The sequence below is a fragment of the Ranitomeya variabilis genome, chromosome 4, assembly GCF_051348905.1.
Source record: "Ranitomeya variabilis isolate aRanVar5 chromosome 4, aRanVar5.hap1, whole genome shotgun sequence".
In the NCBI taxonomy this organism is placed as follows: Eukaryota; Metazoa; Chordata; class Amphibia; order Anura; family Dendrobatidae; genus Ranitomeya; species Ranitomeya variabilis.
Window position 1 is genome coordinate 729,531,556 of NC_135235.1, and position 27,858 is coordinate 729,559,413.

Genomic DNA, 27,858 nt, shown 5'->3' on the forward strand with positions numbered 1-27,858 from the left:
AGCTATTAGGCAAAATCTCAGGATCCCCTTTTTAACGGAAGCTATCGAACTGGGTATCAGGGACAGTAGGGCCATTTGGGGGGAGGGCTCATGGCAGACCCCAGTCATCAAGTGAAAGGCATCGAAGACTGAGTTCCAGAAGGGTTGCAGGGGACCACAGGAACACCAAACATGAAGCATAGAGCCCGTGGCGGAGCCACATCTCCAGCAGGCATCCGAGATCTCCGGGTTAATCCTGTGGAGAAGGGTAGGACACCTATACCAGCGTGTCAATAATATATAATTCCTCTCCTGCGCCTGACTGGACATAGTCATCTTATGTGCAAGAGTGAAGATTTTCAGACTGTCCGCCTCAGAAAAGGTGATCCCCAGGTCCCTCTCCCAAGCCTCCATAAATCCAAGCGTAGTAGGGGGAAGTGAATTCAAGACCAGGCCATAGAGCACCGAAACCACGTGGGAGGGACCCTCGGTAGGGAGCATCAGGGACTCAAATGGCGTCAGCTCCCCCATAGGTACACTGGAAAGAAATCTCCGTAATTGCAGAAACTCTAGCCAGGACAGTGGTGTTGTAAGGTCAGAACCTCGTAACCCCTGCAACGCCAGAGAGCCCCGCAAGCTTATCCTTCACCTAACCCAGTCCCACCCCGTCAAGTTGTGACCAACACAGATACGTAGATCTATTCATTGCCGGGGGAAAGACCGGGTTGTCAAAAAGGGGACTCGGTCTGCTCAATCGGGAGGTCAGGCGTAATTTCACATAGGATCTATCCCAAAACCTCAGAACAATCTGTGTGAGTGGAGCAAAACTCGACACAGGTGGGTGTAGCGCCCCCACTGTCGCAGGGCCGAGGGGTACCCGGTACCGGGCCTCTGAGTCTCTGTTCTGGGGTTGTCACGGTGGCTAGGCCCGGTCCGTGACCCTGCTGAGGGGCGTACAATGAAGGTGGAGGGATTGGTGATGATGTTGTGGTGGTACGGTGCAGGTCGCAGTAAATAACGAGGACACCAGGTTGCAGTCTCTTTACCTCTTTACTGAAGGTCCCAGGATCCTCAGTCCGGAATACGGTTAACCGGGCTGCGCGGTCCCGTAACGTTCTCTCTGTTCGCTAGGCCTCTGTCAGGATCCCACCCCTGACAGGGACCCCCCTGAGTCTCTCCCCGCAACACCCTCTGCCACAGGATGTTGCCTGTTCGATTCCCAGTCAGCTTCTGTCTAACTTTCTGCCTAACCCCCAGTTTTACCAGATTGTGAGGAGTGGCCTAATACATAGCACCCTTAGCTCCCCCTGGAGACCAGACTGTGAAGTGTATTGGTGACTGTGATACCTGGTCAGAAGAACTCCTTCAGTGCCATCAGACGTACCATAGCCCCCCTTAGCGGCGGAGCATCAGTACTGCAACGACCAGGACTCTGGGGCGCTGCACTCCCCCCGGTTAAATCCAGTACTCCTGGACTGGGAAGAAAACAACAGTACATGTCAGCAAAAAGACATACAATTTTGAAATGCAATAACAATAAGCAAGTTTGAACAGATATTCCTTTTATGTGAGGTAAGAACACTTTAACTGTTGTGAAATTGGATTCTGGGCTCCCCCGGTGGCCACTTGTGGAATTGTACTTGTGTGCATCATCCCCTCTGTTCACCTGCTCCTATCAGGATGTGGGAGTCGCTATATAACCTTGCTCCTCTGTCAGTTTCATGCCGGTCAACAATGTAATCAGAAGCCTTCTGTGCATGTTCCTGCTACTAGACAACTCCTAGCTAAGTTGGACTTTTGTCCTTGTGTGTTTTTGCATTTTGTTCCTGTTCACAGCTGCTGTTTCGTTACTGTGTCTGGAAAGCTCTTGTGAGCGGAAATTGCCACTCTGGTGTTATGAGTTAATGCTAGAGTCTTAAAGTAATTTCTGGATGGTGTTTTGATAGGGTTTTCTGCTGACCATGAAAGTGCCCTTTCTGTCTTCATGCTATCTAGTAAGCGGACCTCGATTTTGCTAAACCTATTTTCATACTACGTTTGTCATTTCATCTAAAATCACCGCCAATATATGTGGGGGCCTCTGTCTGCCTTTTGGGAAAATTTCTCTAGAGGTGAGCCAGGACTGTCTAATCCTCTGCTAGGATTAGGTAGTTCTCCGGCTGGCGCTGGGCATCTAGGGATAAAAAACGTAGGCATGCTACCCGGCCACTTCTAGTTGTGCGGCAGGTTTAGTTCATGGTCAGTATAGTTTCCATCTTCCAAGAGCTAGTTCTCATATATGCTGGGCTATGTTCTCTCGCCATTGAGAATCATGACATTTAACGTTACAAACATGGTTAAATACTTTAAGTAACATACTATAAATAACTTTTCTTACCCAACTGGGTATTCTACTAAGTGCAAATTTTTGAACAATAATTTAACATTGCCTTTAAGGATGTACACACTGAATCCACTAAAGACCTTCTTATAAAACGCTATAAGGCTAATCAACTTTTCCTTCATTTTCCATCTTTACATCTGCAGGACCGCCTGTCTATCTGCCCCAGGCCTACTGCCTCTCGTTCTGTTACAGGACCGCCCCTTTCTGCCCGGGCCTACTGCCTTTCTACTACTATACACAGTATAGAACATATCATCCATCTCTCAGTTCAAGATCACCGAGCCATCTCTGTATGGCTCCTAGGAGGACTCACCGACTAACCCCGTATGAGTTCACTTCCTGTCCTCGTTCTCTGACACATCATTAGACATTTCTCACAATTAACTAGCTCACTACATATAACTTCTTTATACGTAAGCATTATCAATACTTTCTTTTAAAGCATCATCATTCTTTAAGAAGGAACCAAGTCTCTATGAGGTAGTGCAACTTTTCAAGCTGCAAGTCCGTATGCAGCAAGGACTCCGGTACTGCTTCCAGGAACAGTTTCTTCGCAAAGAGTCCTTTCTTTTATAAAACCAGTAAAGGGCACCTTTAAGAAGGTGCGAACTATTTACAAGGAGTTTGTAATCATGCAGTGTTCATGATCCAGCAGTTCTTTCAACAATGATAAGACAGGAACAAAAACAAAAAGCAGAAGAAGGGATCCCGGGTAAACAAAGGGATCCCTTTAAGAGTTACCCTGGTCGGGTCATAGCAGCAAGAGGACAAACAGTTAACTATTTACATTCTGTAAAACATTTATGCTTACTCAGTTTCTGGCTGAGCAGGAGGCGGCCTCTGCTCTGCGGCTGATGTGGTGTCAGTGTCAAGGGTTGGTCTCTCGGGTGCAGTCAGGTCACCCGGGGTCTGGATTCGAAGGCTAACCCTGGCTGCAAGCTCGGTAGCCGCGACAAGGTGTACAGTAGCGATAGTGACAAGATCTGTCAAGCCCGGACCGGTCATGATCGGGGCAACAGGTGACACCCCCTCAGGCCCACATCGCTGGACGTTCCGAGCGCACCATCCTTGCGCACTCCGGTGGCGGGTATAGGTCACCTGATCCCCCCCCTTTGCAATAGTGGGTCACCATATTGGTCGCGGCAGGGGGTCTTCACGTTATAACTGGTAACGAAGACGTCAGTCGGTAGTCCCGGTTCTCGTATGGAGCCCCAACCCCGCTTTGGGTGAAAGGCCAGCACAGTTCCCGCTTTACCACGTCTTTCCTGCCGCACGCAGGCTTCGGGCGTTGTACTTTTGGCGCATTAGTTTGTCCTGTGTCTCTTCTGTTTTTCCAATGTAGGATCAGGCATTGTTTGTACTGTTCCCAGGTGAGCACAGCAAGGGTGAAGCCTTCCTCCCGAGCTCCCTCTGGCCTGGTCCAGGGGGTGTCCCACTGGAGGATCACCCCTTCTGGGCTCACATCTATGGGTTCCCCCATCGCGGTCGGTAGTGGAGGTACCAGCTTCCCCATCGTGTCGGGGGTGAGCACCACCAGCCCCGCCGAGAGGAAACAGTTATTGTTGGGGTGAGGAGCGGTCGCGGGAGCAGGATCGGTCAGGGGAGCAGAATCGGCCGGGGGAGTAGGGGCATCTTCCATACCTGCGCCTGATGTGATTCCACCGAGGTCGATCCGTTCCGCTGACAAGGACACTGGAATCGGCTGCAGCCCGGACCGCGGCTCCTCCACGGTGGCCTCTTGATGTGGTTCCACCCTCCATGGCTCCGTGGTTGGGATAGGTAGGCTCGGTTCCTCCGCCGACGGCTCCAAGGAGTTCGAGTCCTCCAGCTGCAGTGGATTCGGGTCCGTCTCTGGTGGGTGAGGACAAGCCGGGAATACTTCGCTGTCGCTCGGGCACTTGCTGCTCATCGTCGCTGTCCGGCATTCGGCGGCACCACATACACCTGGCTCCGCCATTTCTCCTAGGTCGAGCTCCCTCTTCACCTCGTTCCCGCCGTTCCAAATCAGGGGGTGGTTCCCCTCTGCTTCTGGGCAGGTCATCATCTCACAGCAGAAGTTGGAGGGGGCGGTCACTGCTTTTGGCGCCGCTCTGGTAGTCTCCTCCCATGGCACGCCCTTCTTCTTCCTCTGCGCTCCCAGTGGCGCTGCAATGGCGGCGGATTTTGGCGGCAAATGGCACTGCACAGTCTTTGCAATAAGTCACAGTCTAAGTACAATAAATCACAGTTCCAAGGCACACATGACCTGATTCTTCAGGCTTAAGTAGATCCTGTTCGTGACGCCAAGTTGTAGCGCCCCCACTGTCGCAGGGCCGAGGGGTACCCGGTACCGGGCCTCTGAGTCTCTGTTCTGGGGTTGTCATGGTGGCTAGGCCCGGTCCGTGACCCTGCTGAGGGGCGTACAATGAAGGTGGAGGGATTGGTGATGATGTTGTGGTGGTGCGGTGCAGGTCGCAGTAAACAACGAGGACACCAGGTTGCAGTCTCTTTACCTCTTTACTGAAGGTCCCAGGATCCTCAGTCCGGAATACGGTTAACCGTGCTGCGCAAGTCCGGCCAGTCCGATGGCACCTCCAGAGTTCCCTTTGCAGGTGGAAATCTGTGCCTACCTTCTAGCGCTTGTGTTGTGGTCCTCCCCTGCTGTGCTTACGGGATAGTCCCCACAACTGTTGTGTCTGTTTCTGAAGTTCCCTCACAACTCGTTTATGATGTTCTTCTTCATCCCCCAGATGATATGGCTAGGACGCACCCGTATGACGGGTAGGCTCGGAGTTCTTCCGGGACCCTAGCGTCGCCCCTCTCCTATTGTTGCCCCCTGTGTCTTCGTAGGTGATTTGTGTGAGACAGCCCGCCTATAGCTGACTGTCCTGCCGTAGGTTTGAAGTATTGCTTGGAGCCTAGTACTTCCTCGGCGTTCCGGCCACCGGCTACGCGCCTCAGTAGGATGTTGCCTCGTCTTACAGCATGACTCCTACTGGTGTTTCTCCTTGTTGCGTTGATCTCGTTTCTCACTCAGCACAATAAGCCTCGCTTCTTATCCTTTCTTGGGGTACCGCCGCTATCTCGTGCAGGCGCGGTCCCATAACGTTCTCTCTGTTCGCTAGGCCTCTGTCAGGATCCCACCCCTGACAGGGACCCCCTGAGTCTCTCCCCGCAACACCCTCTGCCACAGGATGTTGCCTGTTCGATTCCCAGTCAGCTTCTGTCTTACTTTCTGCATAACCCCCAGTTTTACCAGATTGTGAGGAGTGGCCTAATACATAGCACCCTTAGCTCCCCCTGGAGACCAGACTGTGAAGTGTATTGGTGACTGTGATACCTGGTCAGAAGAACTCCTTCAGTGCCATCAGACGTACCATGCCCCCCCTTAGCGGCGGAGCATCAGTACTGCAACGACCAGGACTCTGGGGCGCTGCATGGGCATCCGGTCCCCCCCAGCCAAGGCAGCCAGTACAAAGAAGAGGGCGATAGAAGTTTCTCCAGGAGCACCCACTGTTTATGAGCATCACTGAACCTCCAGTCGACAATCCTAGAGAGCAAGAGAAGATTCTAAGTTTGATGCATACCCGATGCCCCGTTTCGATGAATTAAATGAGAGGCTAGGGCCAACTCGGTACATTACTACACTTGACCTCACAAAAGGGCATTGGCAAATCGCCATATCCCAAGAAGTCAAAGAGAAGACTGCCTTTTCAATGCTAGATGGATGCTTAACATACACTAGGATGCCATTTGGGTTACAAGGTGCTCCAGCCACATTCCAGAGAGCCATGAGATCCTAGCTCCTCACAAGAGGTACGCAGCGGCCTACCGACATTGTGATCTTCAGCTAGGATTGGGGCAGCTACCTGAGCAAGGTTCAGGCGATATTTGATGCTCTATGGAAGGTGGGGTTTTCCATAAACCCGAAGAAAAGTGGGCGTTGGATAATCTAACGTACTGCATATTAGGCAGGAAGTTCAGACTAGCGTCAGACCATGCCACACTGAAGTGGATAAGAAAAGGAACAATGCCCGAGTGACCAGGTGGTTCCTAGAACTTCACGATTTTAACTTCCATGTGGAGCATAGGCCAAGGAAACTGCATGGCAATGCTGACATTTTGTCGAGAGACCACTGTCTGTGGCCAAAAGGTGTCAAGTTCCCCGGCTTTGGGCAGGGGAGGGGATTTAAGATGGCCCCTGGACGAGTCCTTGAGGGGAAATATGTATCATTGTGGCTATTAGCTGCGGTGATGTGAGCTCGGAAACATGCACCAGCACATATAGTGCTGAGAGAGTTATTAGGCCTTTTCCTGGATGGGTGGGAATGACTGATCACATATCCCAACCTCAGGGGTGTGATTTGGCAGATAAAATGGAGGCCAAGTCTCTCATGCTGGAGATGTGTGGATCTCCTGTGTGTTGGTCTGTGATAAATAATCGGACACTATCCTGAGCAGGTGGACCTGCTGTGTGCTGTATGGACTTTTTACTTTATGTTTTCACTTTGTGCTGGAAAAGGCTGTTCTTTTATTTTGATGTCCTGAGCGGTTTATGAAGTTTAAATAAACTTGCCTGGACATTGCAGCAATACCACTGTCTGTGCCAACCTCAACCGCAGCCGAGTGAGTACAAACCTCTACAGAGGTTAAAAGGTAACTTATTGGACGCTGCCTCTGGCCCGGCCTAATAGACCTTCATACATTGCAGCCCAGACACCATTATTAGGCATGTAAGTATCGTAATAACTAGGCCGCCCCATACTATCAAGTACTTGGGGGCGAAGGGGCATTCAGCCGGACGTTGTCACATCTTCTTAGATGTCATGTTTGTTTTTCAGAGCATCAAGTGGTTAAACTGACAGTATTTTTGTTACAGCCGCCCCTGCGGTATGCATCTATGTTCTGGTGCCCAAAAGAGTTAATTTGTAAAAAAAAATGTTTCACTTATTAAAAAATAATAAAATGTGTCTTCTGCTTTTTCATGTTGGAAGGAACTGTCAGCACTCGGAGACCTTCGTAGATGCAGGAACCACGCCAGGAGCAGGTGAGTATGTGACAGCCGACGCTCCCCCTCCCCTGCCGACCTCCCTGGGACAATGACTCGAGTATAAGCCGGGAGGGGCACTTTCAGCCTAAAAGAATGGGCTGAAAATCTCGGCTTATACTCGAGTATATACGGTAGGTTTTATAAGTAGATGTAAAGAAGAAAACTAAATACTGTAAAATAATAAATCTCCTCATATGTTTCCTTTATTATCTCCAGTAATTGTATTATTACACAGGATTTTATGATGTTACATCGGCTCATCTTCTCATTCAGGCCTCTACAATATCGGATCCTCTCAGTGAAGATCTTCTGTATAAGAGAATTTTCCTAATTTACCCATCAAGGATTGATATGGACAGAGACAAGATGGCGGAGAAGATGTTCCACCTCACACTAGAGATCCTCTTCTGGCTTACTGGAGAGGTGAGAGATTCTGAGAACATCACATTACATCATTCTTATGTATGGGAATAACAGATGGACAGAACTGGGGAGGTGAGGACACTGGAGATGTCTGTAGTGAGATTTATTAATGTGTCTCTCCATAACCAGGATTACACGGTAGTGAAGAAGACCTCTAGTGAGTGCTGTCAGGACCCTGTGTCTGAGGGATGGGGAAGACCCCTGAGCCCAATCACAGGGCCTCAACCTCACCCCCCTGTAGATGAGGATATCAATGACCAGAAGATCCTAGAACTCACCTACAAGATGATTAAGCCACTGACTGGAGAGGTGACACTGCTGGGAATGCTGGGACATTATATACTAAACCTATGAAGGGATCGGGGGGCTGACAGTATCATTGTATGGGTCAGGTTCCTATAAGGTGTCAGGATGTCGCTGTCTATTTCTCCATGGAGGAGTGGGAGTTTTTAGAAGGACACAAAGATCTGTACAAGGACGTTGTGATGGAGGATCCCCAGCCCCTCACATCACCAGGTAATAGAAAGGACTAAATACACACTGCCTATAATTATCTGTATATAAAGAATGAATTCAGTCCATGTATGTGTTTCCTCCAGATCTATCCATTAAGAGGACAACACCAGAGAGATGTCCCCGTCCTCTTCTTCCACAGGACTGTAAACAAGAAGATACCAATGTTCCTCAGGATCATCAGGTAGATGGAGAGAAGGTGTCATGACATCTCCTCTATGATGTGTAGACGGCTGTGAAGGTCTTGTGTCCAGTCTTGTTTTATCAACCAGTATTATATGTTTTATACTTAGAATCATAGTTAGTTATATTCCATTGCTTCTCGTGTTTCCATGTGCAAATGAGAATAAGGATGATCCCTCTACACTGTAACATCAATTCAAATATTTGTAGACAATTGAGTCTCCTCTTGGCCTTCTTTTTGCAAGATAAACATTCCCAAATCCAACCCCTTCATGACATGTGCCGTACTAGTACTGCTCGGCAGGAAGTGCGATTGTGCTCGGAGCAGTACTAGTACAGCGCCGCGATTACGGTGGCCTCACGGTGAGGGCCGTGGCGATCGCGTGTGGGTGTCAGCTGTATGTGACAGCTGACACCCAGCAGCAATGCCCATGATCGGTGCTATCACCGGCAATGGGTGTATAACCCCTTTTATGCCTTTGTCAGTAGTGACAGCTGCATAGAGAAGCATCGCACGGGGAGGGGGCTCCCTGCGTGCTTTCCTGAGAACAATGCGATGTGATTGCGTTGTCCTGAGGGTCTCCATGGAGACCCCCAGCACCAAGATGGCCACGGGGTCCTTCCGGGTCCTGCAGGGAGGTGACTTGTCAGCGCTTGCTTAAAGCAGGACCTGAGAAGCCTCCTTCACTGCCTGACAGATCGCTGATCTGATAATCAGCAGTGCCAGATCAGATCACTCAATCCACAAAAAAAGCAAGTCCCCACTCAGATCTGTCATCTGTTAATGGAAATATAGGGGGCTCCCACGTTACTGGTAGTACAAAGGCTCTGGAAAATGGCTCCTCATCCGTCAAAAGAAATTCAGCAAATTTTCTGCTCCAAAATCCAAATGCCCCCTCCCTTGTGAGCCCCACTGTGGCTAAACAACGATTAGCACCCACATGTTTGGCATTTCTGTAGTGATGAGAGCCTACCTAATTTACAGGTGCGTGTCTCCAGAAGCATGAGCTGGGCATAATGTACTGGTCCCTACAGTGTAATGGTCACTACAGAGTACTGGTCACTACAATAGCAGTTTGCAATTTTCACTCTGCAACATCCACTGCTGCCTGTTTCTGGAAAACACCTATGGAGTCAAAATAGTCACTACATCTGTAGATAAATTCCCAAAGTGTTATAATTTCCAAATTGGGGTCCCTTATGGGGGGTACTTCTGCAGTGTAATATGGTGCTACTTCCCTTCTGAGCTTTGCACTGTGACTCAAAAGTAGTTTTCGACCACATATGGGGTATGGGTGAACTCAGGAGAAATTGCAAAGCAAACTTTTGTGTCCATTTTCTCCTTTTGGCCTTGTGAAAGTACAAAATTTGTAGCTAAAAAAGATTAATTGTGGGAAAAATGTGATTTTTTTAATTTTTACAACTTAATGTTATAAACGTCTGTGAAGCACCTGGGGGTTAAAGGTGCTCAATACACATCTGGATAAGGTCCCAAAGGGGTCTAGTTTCCAAAATGGTGTCACATGTGGGGGTTTCCACTGTTTAGGTACATCAGGGGCCAGGGGCTGGCTGGCAAATTTTAGCCTGGGGGCAAGCATAATGCAGTGGCCCACTGTGACGTGGGCCGGGGCCCATCTTAAGGCTTGGGTCTCCTGTAGTAGCACTTGAGTATAGCACATGTGCCACAGAGGTACACTTTCTAACAACCCATTTCATAAAAATGGTTGAGGAACAATAAATACTTATCAATAGAAAAAATGCTCTGTTATTTGTGATGCAGTGACCCCTGTGGCAGCTAGGGTGCGCTGTGTGTGAGCCTCAGGATATGCATGGAGGCGTATCTGTTGTTATAATGGTGGTGAAACAGTGACTGGCAGAATTGTAAGTGGCGGATATGTGCCGCAGAGGGAGTCTACGTGATAAGTCTGATGTAATGTTGTTCTGGGACCTGTAGTCCCTCAAGTGTTTGTATAGTTGTTAAGGAGACTTACTAGGCTAGTTATGAAAGATGGGCGGGTCAAACTGGCCACACACACACTCTCCCACCTGTGGGAGTGGTTACAGCTGCATAATGTGACCAGGGTGTGGGTCACATGTTCGCTGAGTGTGGACCTGAATGGTCTATACTGGAAGGTCCTGGAGAACCTTTGTGTTGGGAGTGTCGTCTCCCTGAAGAGCACGTGGTGGGGCTTTGGACCAGGTGGCTTGGGGTGTTGGACAGATGTCCTGAATAGCACCTGGACAGGTCACATGCCTGTGTGTTGGGCGGTCCCATGTGGGATGAACGTCCTGAATATCGCACTGAGTAACCTGTGTTGGAAGTCCTGGGAGTAGACTTCCTGAAGAGCACAACCTATGTTGGATCTCCTGGGAGTATGAATCCTGAAGAGCACATGCCAGTGTGTTGGACGGTTCTATGTGGGATGGACGTCCTGAATAGCGCACAGTAAGACTATGGTCCTGGACAGTCTGTGTTGGAAGCTCCTGTGAGTGGAGTCTTCCTGGAGCACCTAAGACTGTGGACCTGGATGGTCTGTGTTGGGGAAGCTACTGTCCTTCGGTGGCTCTGGACTGACTGATGTGTTTCCCCAGGAGAGAGGACTGACGAGGAGTCAGCAGGTGGAGCAGGAGCTCCCATTAGGTACCATTGACTGTGACTGTTGGTGCTTGTGATATGTTATGAACTGTGTGGTCTCATGGGCACAGCCTGGGGGCGCACGAGGGAGGACACGTTGATATATACTCTGCACCACTCGGTCTGCGGTGAGATAGTCTTTACAGGTATATATCGGACTTTACATATTATGGACACATATGCTGGCTGCTAGTTTGTTATTGCCAATGGTGTCTGTGTGATGCAGGCAAGCCCTTTAAGAGCTGCATAATTGAATATGTGCTATCAATTCATATATTACATCATTGGTGAGCGTTATTGTGTACATTATTGAATGGATACTTCTAGTCAGTGACCTTATATTTTTTGATGGGTTATACTGCCAAATTGGACTGCAGACAATTTGTGGTTTTTATGTGGAGTCATTACCAACTGTCCCCCTTGGAACACTCTGTTCTTTTGATATGGTTGCTTTTTGTGATTTTAAAAATTAAATAAAGATTTATTATATAATAATTGATAATTGCATGGTTCTCTTTTTGCGGCTAAAGTAATGTAAGTCCGCTTTTTGGTTGATCTCATTGTTGAAGTGCCATGGTAGTTTATATTGAGACTTATGGTGGTTATGTCATTATATACAGGGTGCAGTATATATGTGGTACAGTATATACAGGTACTATATACAGGGTGCAGTATACACAGGTACTATATACAGGGTACAATATATATATAGTACAGTATACACAGGTACTATATACAGGGTGCGGTATATACAGGGTGCAGTATACCCAGGTACTATATACAGGGTGCAGTATACCCAGGTACTATATACAGGGTGCAGTATACACAGGTACTATATACAGGGTACAATATATATATAAAGTACAGTATACACAGGTACTATATACAGGGTGCAGTATACACAGGTACTATATACAGGTACTATATACAGAATGCAGTACATATATTGTACAGCATACCCAGGTACTATATACAGGGTGCAGTATATATATGGTACAGTATACACAGGTACTATATACAGGGTGCAGTATATATATGGTACAGTATACACAGGTACTATATACAGGGTGCCGTATACACAGGTACTAAATACAGGGTGCAGTATATACAAGGTTTAGTATGCACAGGTACTATATACAGGGTGCAGTATATATATGGTACAATATACACAGGTACTATATATAGGGTGCCGTATACGCAGGTACTATATACAGGGTGAAGTATATATGGTACAGTATACACAGGTACTATATATAGGGTGCCGTATACACAGGTACTATATACAGGGTGCAGTATATACAGGGTGCAGTATATACAGGGTACAGTATGCACAGGTACTATATATAGGGTGCAGTATATATATAGGGTGCAGTATATATATTGTACAGCATACACAGGTACTATATACAGGGTGCAGTAAACAGGTACAACATACAGGGTGCAGTATATACTGTATATGGTACAGCATACACAGGTACTATATACAGGGTGCAGTATATACAGGTACTATATACAGGATGCAGTATATATATGGTAGAGTATACACAGATACTATATACAGGGTGCAGTATATATATTGTATAGCATACACAGGTACTACAGTGGGGCAAAAAAGTATTTAGTCAGTCAGCAATAGTGCAAGTTCCACCACTTAAAAAGATGAGAGGCGTCTGTAATTTACATCATAGGTAGACCTCAACTATGGGAGACAAACTGAGCAAAAAAAATCCAGAAAATCACATTGTCTGTTTTTTTATCATTTTATTTGCATATTATGATGGAAAATAAGTATTTGGTCAGAAACAAACAATCAAGATTTCTGGCTCTCACAGACCTGTAACTTCTTCTTTAAGAGTCTCCTCTTTCCTCCACTCATTACCTGTAGTAATGGCACCTGTTTAAACTTGTTATCAGTATAAAAAGACACCTGTGCACACCCTCAAACAGTCTGACTCCAAACTCCACTATGGTGAAGACCAAAGAGCTGTCAAAGGACACCAGAAACAAAATTGTAGCCCTGCACCAGGCTGGGAAGACTGAATCTGCAATAGCCAACCAGCTTGGAGTGAAGAAATCAACAGTGGGAGCAATAATTAGAAAATGGAAGACATTCAAGACCACTGATAATCTCCCTCGATCTGGGGCTCCATGCAAAATCCCACCCCTTGGGGTCAGAATGATCACAAGAACGGTCAGCAAAAATTCCAGAACCACGCGGGGGGACCTAGTGAATGAACTGCAGAGAGCTGGGACCAATGTAACAAGGCCTACCATAAGTAACACACTACGCCACCATGGACTCAGATCCTGCAGTGCCAGACGTGTCCCACTGCTTAAGCCAGTACATGTCCGGGCCCGTCTGAAGTTTGCTAGAGAGCATTTGGATGATCCAGAGGAGTTTTGGGAGAATGTCCTATGGTCTGATGAAACCAAACTGGAACTGTTTGGTAGAAACACAACTTGTCGTGTTTGGAGGAAAAAGAATACTGAGTTGCATCCATCAAACACCATACCTACTGTAAAGCATGGTGGTGGAAACATCATGCTTTGGGGCTGTTTCTCTGCAAAGGGGCCAGGACGACTGATCCAGGTACATGAAAGAATGAATGGGGCCATGTATCGTGAGATTTTGAGTGCAAACCTCCTTCCATCAGCAAGGGCATTGAAGATGAAACGTGGCTGGGTCTTTCAACATGACAATGATCCAAAGCACACCGCCAGGGCAACGAAGGAGTGGCTTCGTAAGAAGCATTTCAAGGTCCTGGAGTGGCCTAGCCAGTCTCCAGATCTCAACCCTATAGAAAACCTTTGGAGGGAGTTGAAAGTCCGTGTTGCCAAGCGAAAAGCCAAAAACATCACTGCTCTAGAGGAGATCTGCATGGAGGAATGGGCCAACATACCAACAACAGTGTGTGGCAACCTTGTGAAGACTTACAGAAAACGTTTGACCTCTGTCATTGCCAACAAAGGATATATTACAAAGTATTGAGATGAAATTTAGTTTCTGACCAAATACTTATTTTCCACCATAATATGCAAATAGAATGATAAAAAAAAAAAGACAATGTGATTTTCTGGATTTTGTTTTCTCAGTTTGTCTCCCATAGTTGAGGTCTACCTATGATGTATATTACAGACGCCTCTCATCTTTTTAAGTGGTGGAACTTGCAATATTGCTGACTGACTAAATACTTTTTTTGCCCCACTGTATATACAGGGTGCAGTATATACAGGTACTATATACAGGATGCAGTATATATATGGTACAGTATACACAGGTACTATATACAGGGTGCAGTATATATATATGGTACAGTATACACAGGTACTATATACAGGGTGCAGTATACACAGGTACTATAAACAGGTACTATATACAGGGTGCAGTATATATATGGTACAGTATACACAGGTACTATATACAAGGTGCAGTATATATACGGTACAGTATACACAGGTACTACAGTCATGGCCAAAATTTTTTAGAATGAGACAAATATTAATTTTTCCAAAGTCTACTGCTTCATTTTTTCTAATGGCAATTTGCATATACTCCTGAATGTCAGCGTGATCAGCTTAACAGCAATTACTGTACTTGCAAAGTCAATATTTGCCCAGAAAATGAACTTTAACCCCCAAAACACATTTCAACATCATTGCAGTCCTGCCTTAAAAAGAGCAGCTAACATCGTTTTAGTGATTGATCCATTAACACAGGTGTGGGTGTTGATGAGGACAGGGCTGGCGATCAATCAGTCATGATTAAGTAAGAATGACATCACTGGACACTTTAAAAGGAGGCTGGTGCTTGGTATCATTGTTTCTCTTCAGTTAACCATGGTTATCTCTAAAGAAACACGTGCAGCCATCATTGCACTGCACAAAAATGGCCGAACAGGGAAGAGTATCGCAGCTACAAAGATTGCACCTCAGTCAACAATCTATCGCATCATCAAGAACTTCAAGGAGAGAGCTTCCATTGTTGTCAAAAAGGCTCCAGGGCGCCCAAGAAAGACCAGCAAGTGCCAGGACCGTATCTTAAAACTGTTTCAGCTGCGGGATCGGACTCCCAGCAGTGCCGAGCTTGCTCAGGAATGGCAGCAGGCTGGTGTGAGTGCTTCTGCACGCACTGTGAGGCGGAGACACTTTGAGCAAGGCCTGGTTTCAAGGAGGGCAGCAAAGAAGCCACTTTTCTCCAGAAAAAACATCAGGGACCGACTGATATTCTGCAAAAGGTACAGGGAGTGGACTGCTGAGGACTGGGGAAAAGTCATTTTCTCTGATGAATCCCCTTTTCGATTGTTTGGGACATCTGGAAAACAGCTTATTCGGAGAAGAGGTGAGCGCTACCACCAGTCTTGTCTCATGCCAACTGTAAAGCATCCTGAAACCATTCATGTGTGGGGTTGCTTCTCAGCCAAGGGAATCGGCTCACTCACAGTCTTGCCTAAAAACACAGCCATAAATAAAGAATGGTACCAGAATGTCCTCCAAGAGCAACTTCTCCCAACCATCCAAGAGCCGTTTGGCGCCCAACAATGCCTTTTCCAGTATGACGGAGCACCGTGCCATAAAGCAAAGGTGATAACTAAATGGCTCATGGAACAAAACAGAGATTTTGGGTCCATGGTCTGGAAACTCCCCAGATCTTAATTCCATTGAGAACTTGTGGTCAATCATCAAGAGACGGGTGGACAAACAAAAACCAACAAATTCTGGCATAATGCAAGCATTGATTATGCAAGAATGGACTGCTATCAGTCAGGATTTGGTCCAGAAGTTGATTGAGAGCATGCCAGGGAGAATTGCAGAGGTCTTGAAGAAGAAGGGTCAACACTGCAAATATTGACTTGCTGCATTAACTCATTCTAACTGTCAATATAACCTATTGGTACTCATAATAAGACTGCAATTATACTTCTGTATGTGATATAAACATCAGACAAACACTAAGAAAAACCAGAGGGCAGCAGATCATGTGAAAATATAATTTTGGTGTCATTCTCAAAAATTTTGGCCATGACTGTATATACAGGGTGCAGTATATACAGGGTGCAGTATGCACAGGTGCTACGGTATATACAGGGTGCAGTATATATTAAACACAAATTTTTGTATATCCCATTTAGGAACAAAAATTAAATTGAAGTGACCAAAGAAAATATATTAAAATGATGAAATGTATTAATTCATACAAAAATTGATCAAAATAACAGGAACAAAAGGTACTGGATGGTGGAGGCTGTCTCATAAAGTCCACATGTTAATTTTTAATGACATAGAACATATAGCTTATATCAGTAATTGCCAATGATTATTTTTGGGATTGATCCTAAGTAAAAAGTGCTAAAAAGGTGCTATAATGCTATAAAGTGCTTAGTGCAGAAAAATGTACTAACATTTCATTTGTGCCTTAAATACAATCATAATTAGTGTTGAGCATTCTGATACCGCAAGTATGGGGTATCGGCCGATATTCACGGTATCGGAATTCCGATACAGAGTTCCGATACTTTCAGTGTATCGGAAACCGGAATCTGAAATTCTCATCATGCAAACTCCCGTTTTTTTAGGAATCAACCAATGAGGAATGATTTGAAGTGTGGGCACATCCTGTTCTGCATGGTGGGCATGTAACTACTGGCATGGCTGTGACTGGCTGCTGAAATGATGTCACGACGCCCTTTAAAAGTCGCCGTCGCCATTTTGTGCTCACTCTGCTGTGAATTCAGTTAGTGACAGGACGTTGTGTTCTGACTGAGGCCCAGTTTAGAGATTGCAATTTGCTTAATTGTGCTTAATCCAGGCTAAATTATCAACCGCTGTGTGTTCACCTTGCTTTTGCCTTGCAGCGCTGTTCACAGCTGTCTGCAAGGTCTCTGTGTGTGTGTGTGTGTGTGTGTGTGTGTGTGTGTGTGTGTGTGTGTGTGTGCAGCTCACTCTGCTTTCTGTCCACAGCCACAGCCAGTTGTGTTCAGCTCAGAGTGCGTCACTGCCTCATACTGCTAAATCCCTTTTTCTTTTTTTTTTTTTTTTTTTTAAATTCGTGCAGCCTGCTGCACATTTTTTCATATATCCTATATTAGTGGCTTTCCATCTGTATCCTGCTAGATTGTGGAAAATCACTATATAGGATTAGATAGAGGATCTTTGTTTGGCCTTGCAGCGCCGTTCGCGACTGTCTGCACGGTCTGTGTGGGTGCAGCTCACTCTGCTGTCTGTCCGCAGCCACAGCTGGTTGTGTTCAGCTCAGAGTGCGTCACTGCCTCATACTGCTAAATCCTTTTTTTTTTTTTAAATTAGTGTAGCCTTCCGCACATTTTTTCAAATATATCCTGTATTAGTGGCTTTCCATCTGTATCCTGCTAGATTGTGGAAAATCACTATATAGGATTAAATAGAGGAGCTTTGTTTGGCCTTGCAGTGCCATTCGCGGCTGTCTGCACGGTCTGTGTGGGTGCAGCTCACTCTGCTGTCTGTCCATAGCCACAGCCGGTTGTGTTCAGCTCAGGGTTCTTCACTGCCTCATACTGCTAAATCCTTTTTTTTTTTTTTAAATTAGTGCAGCCTGCTGCACATTTTTTCAAATATATCCTATATTTGTGGCTTTCCATCTGTATCCTGCTAGATTGTAGGAAATCACTATATAGGATTAGATAGAGGAGATTTGTTTGGCCTTGCAGCGCCGTTCGCGGCTGTCTGCACGGTCTGTGTGTGAGTACTGCACTCACTCTGTAGTGTCTGTTCTGCGAAACAAACCCAAAGTTCACCAAACACTCCACTTTACTGTTGTGTAGGCCACATAAGCTCATAATAAAGTCTAGTCCACACTCCATAAAATAACTGTTTCTTATACCTGTTAGCAGCTGTTCAGGAATAAGCACACTAAGCCGTTAGTACTTTTCTGCCTATCTTAACCACTCAGTCAGGATGAAGAAGGCAGGGAGTAAGGCACGTGGGCGTGGAGCAGGGAGAGGACGTGGGGATTCTGCGCCAGCTGCGGGCAACGGTGGCTCATCTCCCAGTTTCAGCAGGGAGCAGACCTTCATGCGCAGCTTTGTCGGAGCTCGCCGTACCCCGCTGCTGCGGGACGAACAAATTGAAGCCGTTGTCGGATGGATGGCAGCTAACGCATCTACTTCAATTAGTGCCACATCCTCTCAGGCACAGAGCACTGAAGAGCAACTATCTGTCTCTTCACCACCTGCCAAATTGCCCAGGCAGTCAGAGAGCCCAGGACAGGAGCCATCTCTACTTCTGTTCTCTGAATCTCTTGGCTTAGAAACAGGGGGCCTGCCAAGCAGCATTAGAGAATCAGAAGAAGAGGCTGTATGCAGTGATGCCCAACAGCTTTGTCTCTCTGAACCAGAAGAGGCGGGTGGGACAGTGCCTCCGGTTACAACTTCTCAGTACGCATCAGATGATGAGACTCCGGTGCCAGTTTCTGGTGCGTACTGTGCTGCCGAGACTACCCAGGAGAAGCAGTTGGTGGCAGAGGGTAGCGTAGATGATGAGGTCCTCGACCCATCATGAGAAACAGGAAGGTGGTGGGAGCAGCTCTGAAAAAGAGATTCCCCGAACGGCTGGGAGAGGGAGGGGGAAGACTGCGGCGCCTGGAGCCTCCACTTCGGCACCCGTTAGGAGCATGCCTCTTCCAAAAGCCAAAGCAGGCACTCCCAAGAGTTGCAGTGCCTGGTCCTTTTTTGACAAAGTTGCAGATGACATTTGCTTTGTCAAATGCAAGCTGTGTAGTCAGAAAATCAAACGAGGTAGAAATGTCAGCAACCTCAATACCTCAAACATGTGGAAACATGTGCGGACCAAGCACGCGGTGGAGTTACAAAAACACACTGAAGACCTAGGCCAACCTACAGCGTCACCTACCACTTCTTCAGGTCGTGTTGTTGCCTCTTCCTCCAGCTCACACACTGCTGGTTCGGCTTCCTCACAGGATCGCCATGGAAGAACCTCTGGCACTGTTGTCCAGAGACCCAGTGTAATTCCACCCACAGCTCCACGTTCCCAGTCATTCTCACACTCCCTGCCCAGTCTACAGCCATCAGTAGCACAAGCATGGGAGAAAAGGCGGCCATTCTCAGCAAACCACCCACGAGCACAGGCTCTGAATGCAGGCATTGCCAAACTTCTGTCTCTGGAAATGCTCTCATTCAGGCTGGTGGAGACTGACAGCTTCCGTAACTTGATGGCATTGGCAGTCCCACAATACAATGTGCCCAGCCACTTTTATTTCAGCAGGCAAGCCGTCCCTGCCCTGCAAAAACATGTGGAGGCAAACATCAAACATGCGCTACTAAACGCCGTTAGTAGCAAGGTCCACCTCACCACCGATGCGTGGACCAGTCACCATGGACAGGGACGATACCTTTCCCTCACTGCCCATTGGGTCAATGTTGTGGAGCCGGTTACAGACATGGCGAGTGGCGCTGTATGTGTACTGCCAACGCCAAGGATTGCAGGAATCCAGTCTGTGCACATTGACTCCTCCTCATACTCCAGTTCCTCAGAATCATCGCTGCAGGAGCCGTCACAGTCTACCTCCACCTTGACCCGTGACCGCTTACCTGTTACAACCGATACGAGCACAGCTGTGGCCAAACGTCAACAGGCCGTACTTAAATTAATTTCTTTGGGGAATCGAAGCCACACAGCACAGGAGCTCTGGAATGCCATCAATTCTGAGAGCGACAGGTGGTTTGCGCCTGCGAATCTCCAGACAGGCATGGTAGTGTGTGACAATGGCTGAAATCTGGTGGCAGCTCTGGCCCTTGGCAACCTCACTCACATCCCATGTCTGGCACATGTGCTCAATTTGGTTGTGCAGAGTTTTCTGAGGGACTATCCGGATCTTGATGCACTGCTGCACAAGGTCCGCCTTGAGTGTGCTCACTTGCGGCGTTTCAGCATGGCCAGATCGCGCATTGCAAGTCTGCAGCGCCGATTCCGCCTTCCGGAACATCGCATCATATGTGACCTCCCCACCTGGTGGAATTCTACGTTACATATGTTGGAGCGGTTGTGTGAGCAGCAGCCAGCAGTAATGGAGTACCAGCTGCATCAGGCGCAAAGAAGTCGCAGTGCGCGTTCTCAGCACGGCTGATTATTGGGTGTACACCCTCCTCGACCCGCGCTACAGGGACAATTTGCAAACCCTCATACCACCGTTGCAGTGGGAGCGTAAAATGCGGCTGTACCAAGACACACTGGTGCAGTCCATCATCTTCTCCAGTCCAATCGAGAGAAGTGCTGCGCCTGCTACTGCTTTACAAAGCAGCTCTGTGCGTAGAGGCAGTGGAGGAATCTCTGCACAAAGAGGTAGCAGAAGCAGTGGCCCAGCACAAGCCAAGACCAGTCTGTTCCAACAGTGGCTAAGTTTTGTGTGCCTGCCACAAAATGTCTACACCATCACTGACGGTGACGGATCCAGTCAGCAGGAGGCCACGTTTCCGTCAGATGGTGACAGACTACATGTCTTGCACTCTCAGCGTACTCCCAGACGTCTCTTCCCCCTTCAAGTTTTGGGTCTCTTAAGCTGGATACATGGCCAGAGCTTAGCCAGTATGCATTGGAGGTGCTGGCTTGCCCTGCTGCCAGTGTATTATCGGAACGCGTCTTTAGTGCTGCAGGTGGTGTACTAACAGACCGTCGCATGCGACTATCACCCGATAACGTTGACCGGCTTACTTTTTTGAAAATGAACAAGGCCTGGATCTCACAGGAATTTGCCACTCCTCTTACCGATTAAATAATTGGTTGCCAACAGTATTCAGGTCTCCAGCTGTGTTCATGTTTCAACCACCTGAACTTTAATCCCTGGGCTCCAACACCGCCAGTTGCTGCTCAGAAGTGCCGGCTGCACAGACAACACATGACCCAGTGTTATTGGGCTTCAGTAACGTCTGCTGATCCCCTGCTGTGTATCCTGCAACGTGTCCAGCGACCGCCACGCTGGCACTACAACAGCAATTAAAGGGAACCTGTCCCCCCCCCCCCCAGGCATCTGTAACTGAAAGAGCCACCTTGTGTAGCACAAATGCTGCACAAGGAACAGGTGGCTCCTTTAGTTCTGCTTCTTGCACACGCTGCACTTAACACTTATAAAATATGTGTCCCCTCATACCGTGAAACTGTCCCGTAGGTGGGACTTTCCTTTGCTATGTGTAGCACAGCCGGCATTCATACCCCCATGGTGCCGAGCGCTGCCTCCTCAGCGTTGTTTGCATCTGTCCCGGAGCCTGCGCTGTTATGTTTAACCTTGGGCATGCACAGTCTTCTAACATCATTTGTTAGACAGTGTGGCATCAGCTGATCCCAGATCACATGCCACAGCCGTGACGCCGCACACTCTGAAGAAGGCGGATGGAGAGTAGTGAGAGGCGAAGATATGCACTGCGCATGCCCAGGAATCCCAGCCCTGCAGTGGGACTAAATCTAAAGACACTGCGAGGCGGTTTCTCGGGCGGTGCGGCCGCACAGGCACAGTTACCATGACACCAAATGATGTTAGAAGACGGGTAGCGCTAACTGCGCATGGCCAAGGTTTAACATAACAGCACGGGCTCCGTGACAGATTCAAGCAACGCTGATGAGGTGGCGCCCGGCGTCATGGGGGTGTGAATGCCGGTTGTGCTGCGTCTCATCACGACGGAAAGTACCACCTGTGGGACGATATCAGGGGACACATTTTATAAGTGTTTAGTTCACCATGTGCAAGGAGCATAATTAAAAGAACCACCTTGTGCTGCACAAGTTGGCTCTTTCAGTTGCTAACGCATGGGGGGTTAAAGGTTCACTTTTAACTTGACCCAATTAGGTCTCGGCCTACACTCAGCTCCTCCTGCTGTTCCCTGGGCTCTAACACCGCTAGTTGGTGCCTGGAAGTGCTGGCTGCACAGTCAACAGTCGCTCCTCTGTTATTGGGGTTCAGTAACGCCAGCTGATTCCCAGCTGTGTATCTGGCAAAATAAATCTGCTCCTCCTGCTGTCCCTGGGCTCTAACACCGCCAGTTGGTGCCTGGAAGTGCTGTCCGCATAGTCAACAGTCGCTCCTGTTATTGGGGCTCAGTAACGCCAGCTGTTCCCCAGCTGTGTGCGGCAATACCTCCAATCTGCTCCTCCTGCTGTCCCTGGGCTCTAACACCGCCAGTTTGTGCCTGGAAGTGCTGTCCGCACAGTCAACAGTTGCTCCTCTGTTATTGGGGTTCAGTAACGCCAGCTGTTCCCCAGCTGTGTGTGCGGCAATACCTCCAATCTGCTCCTCCTGCTGTCCCTGGGCTCTAACACCGCTAGTTGGTGCCTGGAAGTGCTGGCTGCACAGATAACACTTGCTGCCGTGTTATTGGGGTTCAGTAACGTCAGCTGCTCCCCTGCTGTGTATCCGGCAACGTGTCATGCGACCGCCACGCTGGCACAACTACACCTGTAGCCCCCCCCAGGCGTTTGTTACTGAAAGAGCCACCTTGTGCAGCAGTAATGCTGCACAAGGAAAAGGTGCCTCTTTTCGTTGTTGTCCTTGCACACGCTGAACCTAACACTTATGAAATGTGTCCCCTCACACCATTAAACTGTCCCGTAGGTGGTACTTTCCTTTGTAATGTGACGCAGCACCGCCGTCATTCCTACCCCGAGATCCCGCCTCGCAGTGTCTTCTGATTTTATCACACTGCGGGCCTGGGATCCATGGGCATGTGCAGTGCATATCTTCACCTCAGGCTCTCACTCATCTCCCTCCGCCTTCTTCAGACTGTGCGCCGTCAGCTGATCCCTAATAGCATGCCACGGCCGTGACCCTGCACAGTCTGAAGAAGCCGGAGGGAGGGGAGTGAAAGGCGAGGATATGCACTGCGCATGCCCATTGATCCCAGGCCCGCAGTGGGATTACATTAGACGACACTGCGAGGCGGGATCTCGGGCAGCGCGGCCGCACAGGCGCAGCCAGCCTGACACCAAATGATGTCAGAAGACGGGCAGCACTAAGTGCGCCTGGCCAAGGGATAACATAACAGCGCAGGCTCCGTGACAGAATCAAACAACGCTGAGGAGGCGGCGCACGGCGCCAAGGGGGTAGGAATGACGGCTGTGCTGCGTCACATTACAAAGGAAAGTCCCACCTCCGGGACGGTTTTACGGTGTGAGGGGACTAATTTCATAAGTGTTTCCCCTGATACCGTTCAACCGTCCCGGAGATGTGACTTTCCTTCGTAATGACACGCAGCAACCCCCTAGCCAGCGTGCGCCACCTCCTTAGCGTTGTTTGAATCTGTCCCGGAGCCTGCGCTGTAATGTTATCCCTTGGCCATCCGCAGTTAGCGCTGCCCGTCTTCTGACATCATTTGTAGTCAGGCTGGCTGCGCCTGTGTGGACGCGCTGCCCAAGATCACACGCCTCAGTGTCTTATTTGTTCTCACTGCGGGGCTGGGATTCATGGGAATGCGCTGTGCATATCTTCGCCTCTCACTCATCTCCTTCCGCCTTCTTCAGACCGTGCGGCTTCACGGCCGTGGCATGCGATAAGGGATCAGCTGACGCCGCACAGTCTGAAGCAGGAGTAAGGACATGAGTGACAGGCGCCGATATTTACTGCACAAGGCCATGAATCTCAGCTCCGCAGTGTAAGTAAATCAGAAGACACTGCGGGGCTGGGATTCATGGCCTTGCGCAGTAACAGCGCATGTCCAAGGGATGACACAACATCGCAGACTACGGAACACAAAAAAGCAACACTCAGGAGGCAACGCCCAGCACCAACGTGGTATTTTTGACAGCTGTGCTGCGTCTCATTAAGAAGGAAAGTCCCGCCTCCAAGACAGTTTGACTGTATAAGGGGCTAAATTTTATATGTGTTTCATTCAGCGTGTGTAAGGAACAAAATTAAAAGAGCAATCTTTTACTTGTGCAGCATTACTGCTGCACAAGGTGGCTCTTCTAGTTTGTAACACCTGAGGGGGGTTTAAAGGTTCCCTTTCAATTTGCTCCAATTAGGCTTCGGCCTACACTCTGCTCCTCCTGCTGTCCCTGGGCTCTAACACCGCCAGTTGGTGCCTGGAAGCGCTAACTGCACAGAGAAAAACACCCGCCACTGTGTCAGTGGGGTTCAGCAACGCTAGCTGTTCCCCTGCTGTGTAGCCGGCATCGTGTCCTGCAAACGCCACGCAGACACAACGGACCTCCAAATGCCTCCAGTGCAGGCTTCAGCCTACACTCTGCTCCCCCTGCTGACCCTTTGCTCCAACACCGCTAGTTGGGGCTCTAGGAAGACAATCTTGAATAGGTCCCCATCCTGGTTCCAGTACTGACAGCTGGTTCCGGGTAGAGCCTTTGGCTTAGGTGCCTCCTTCTGGGTATCCAAGTTCCACCAACGTCAGATGGTCCTTGGTAGTGCTTTCAGGCACGGGTAACTCCTGCTTAGTAACCAGGTTCCAGTAATGTCAGCTGGTCCTCGGTAGTTCCATTGGCTTTTGGACCTTCGGCTACCCATCCGGGTTCCAGTACCGTCAGCTGGTTCTCGGCAGTGTCTTTTGCTCTTGTACCTTCTGCTCCCCATCCTGGTTCCAGTACTGTCAGCTGGTTCCAGGCAGAGCCTTTGGCTTAGGTGCCTCCTTCTGGGTATCCAAGTTCCACCAACGTCAGGTGGTCCTTGGTAGTGCTTTCAGGCACGGGTACCTCCTGCTTAGTAACCGGGTTCCAGTAACGTCAGCTGGTCTTCAGTAGTTCCATTGGCTCTTGTACCTTCGGCTACCCATCTGGGTTCCAGTACCGTCAGCTGGTTCTCGGCAGTGTCTTTTGCTCTTGTACCTTCTGCTCCCCATCCTGGTTCCAGTACAGTCAGCTGGTTCCGGGCAGAGCCTTTGGCTTAGGTGCCTCCGTCTGGGTATCCGAGTTCCACCAACGTCAGGTGTTCCTTGGTAGTGCTTTCAGGCACGGGTACCTCCTGCTTAGTAACCGGGTTCCAGTAACGTCAGCTGGTCCTCGGTAGTTCCATTGGCTCTTGTACCTTCGGCTACCCATCCGGGTTCCAGTACCGTCAGCTGGTTCTCGGCAGTGTCTTTTGCTCTTGTACCTTCTGCTCCCCATCCTGGTTCCAGTACCGACAGCTGGTTCCGGGCTGAGCCTTTGGCTTAGGTGCCTCCTTCTGGGTATCCGAGTTCCACCAACGTCAGGTGGTCCTTGGTAGTGCTTTCTGGCACGGGTACCTCCTGCTTAGTAACCGGGTTCCAGTAACATCAGCTGGTCCTCGGTAGTTCCATTGTCTCTTGGACCTTCAGGTAGCCATCCGAGTTCCAGTTCCATCAGCTGGTTCTCGGCATTTTCTCAGCCTTCTTGTACCTTCTGCTACATTTCCAAGTTCAAGATCCTAAAGACGACGTCCCAGAAGACCACCCCTAAGATGATGACGACACCAGAGACGACAACCACTGAGATGACGACCCTGGAGATTATGACCCTGAAGACCACCCTGATGACGACGACCCCGATGATGACGACCCTGGAGACGACGACATGGAAGACCGAGACCCAGAAGAACAAGAGGCTGCAGAACAAAGAGCAGAAGAACATTAAGCATAAGACTAAACATCAGAGCAAGAGATATAATCTAAATTATAAGCAGAAGAAGACTAAGCAGTGTATGGGGGTGAGTCCGTTCCTCCTCGTGGTGCCCCTAGATAAAGCCTGCTGCTGCAGGCCAAACTGAACGCGGACAAATCCTGACTTAAATCTTTTGCGACAGGCAGAACGGAAGGTGTAATCTTCAAACTTTGATAGATAACAACTACAGGAATGCCTGTCACACATAAGATTTTGATGAAGAAGAGGAATATGAAGGAGATTATGAACTTGAATATGAAGAATAATAGGAAGAAGGTGAAGGTGAAGAAGAAGAGGAATAAGGTGGAGAAGAAGTTGATGAAAAAGATGCTGCTGCTGAGGATGATGAAGAAGAAAGTGTGTTAGAAGTAAAAAAAAAGGTGCAGAGCATGGAAGTAGAGAAACATAAATATCTGACAAAATCTAAAAAATCTAAACATAGTCAAAATCTTTGTAACTCCGATCATCTTAAAAAATTTATAATTCCTGCTATTCCATTTGAATGGGCTAAACCTTTATGCCTTTAATGTCCCCTCCACCTTCTCCGATACATTCTACGTTATTCTTAGTTGTTTTCCTTCATGTGGAATTAGGCTACAAGGAAATAAAGGGTTTATTTTAATTCTGATATTTTGCTCCCATTGAATTGCATTGGTATCGATATCGGCGAGATCCGATATTTTGCCGATATCGGCCGATCGAATCTGATACCGATACTTTCGAATATCGGAAGGTATCGCTCAACACTAATCATAATATGAAGTAGTAGTTGCTATTTCCACAATTAGCCATCAGATGGTTCTGTTATCCCATTCTAAAATATTCTCCTAGCAAGTCAAGCGTTTATCATTAAATCAATAAATATCAGATAGACGATTTTATAGGGAACCTGTCACCTCGTTTTTCCGCTATAAGATGCGGCCACCGCCTTTCAGGACTTATCTACAGCATTCTATAATGCTGTACATAAGCCCCCGGTCTGACCTTTAAAGATAAGAAAAACAAGTTTTATTATACTCACCCAGGGGCGGTCCAGTCCAATGGATGTCGAATGTCCGGATCCGGCGCCTGCCATCTTCATGCGATGTCGTTATCCTGCTTGCTTCGTGTCGTACTCCTGCGCAGGCGTACTGATTTGCCCTGTTGAGGGCAGAGCAAAGTGCTGCAGGCGCTGGGCCTCTCTGACCTTTCCCGGCACCTGCGCACTGCAGGACTTTGCTCTGCCCTCAACAGGGCAGATCTGTACACCTGCAAAGGAGCACAATGCAAAGCAAGCAGGATGACGACATCGCATGGAAATTGGAGGCACCGGACCCAGACCTGCGACTCCTATCGGACTGGGCCGCATCGGACCACCCCCCATGTGAGTATATAAAATTTGTATTCCTTATCTTTCAGGTTGGACCGGGGGCTTATCTGCAGCATTATAGAATGCTGTAGATAAGCCCCGAAAGCCAGTGGCCGCATCTTACAGCAGCAAAACGAGGTGACACGTTCCCTCTAAGTATTCAGCTGAGCAAATGCACTAATAAGACTGGCACAAACCCTATCGTTGCATATAATCATGTTAATACCATCTAATTCAGTTTGCTATTCAAAAAATGGCATAATACTACCCAAAGGTATCTGGGATAATATTGGACATGGACACCACTTACCGCAGGGCACAGGCACTGAGCAGCAGGGACTGGAGTAGGAGTGGAACTCGGACTATCCTGTGAGCTGTGGTCCTGTGGCAAACTGTAATGGCGGCCACTGCCTGTCTTCTCAGCCTCAGATCTGGAGGGTTCAGAGGCGTGCTTACGTATCATGCTGTACATGACAAGACTCTCTGAACCCCAGCCAGATCCAATCCCAGCATGCCCGCCGGGTGCCATAGCAATGCGCTGTCAGCCTGCAGTGAGGCCCGCCGGCCCCGCTGTCAGCTGTGTGTGGCCGGCCGCTCTCCACTACCGCGGGCCGCAGTCAGGTGTTCTTTCATTGTACACGCTGCAGGGCGGGCAGGTGCTAATTAACTGGCTCGGGGCAAATGCCTCTCTGCCACCCAGTTCAGCCCGCCCCTGCCTGCAGCACATTTCTTGGTATTCGCCATCAGGCCCACGGCTTTGA

General features: G+C 48.4%; 1 protein-coding gene across 1 annotated transcript in view; it reads left to right on the forward strand.

Moving 5' to 3' along the window:
• The window catches only part of LOC143767940 (uncharacterized), a 69,005-nt gene that overhangs the window by 9,430 nt on the left and 31,717 nt on the right, over nt 1–27,858 (forward strand). The window contains exons 2-6 of the mRNA XM_077256484.1: nt 7,336–7,388; nt 7,665–7,814; nt 7,944–8,123; nt 8,207–8,330; nt 8,414–8,511. Coding sequence (XP_077112599.1) covers nt 7,365–7,388; nt 7,665–7,814; nt 7,944–8,123; nt 8,207–8,330; nt 8,414–8,511 — 576 coding nt within the window. The 5' untranslated portion in view covers nt 7,336–7,364. The remainder of the gene's footprint in view (nt 1–7,335; nt 7,389–7,664; nt 7,815–7,943; nt 8,124–8,206; nt 8,331–8,413; nt 8,512–27,858) is intronic.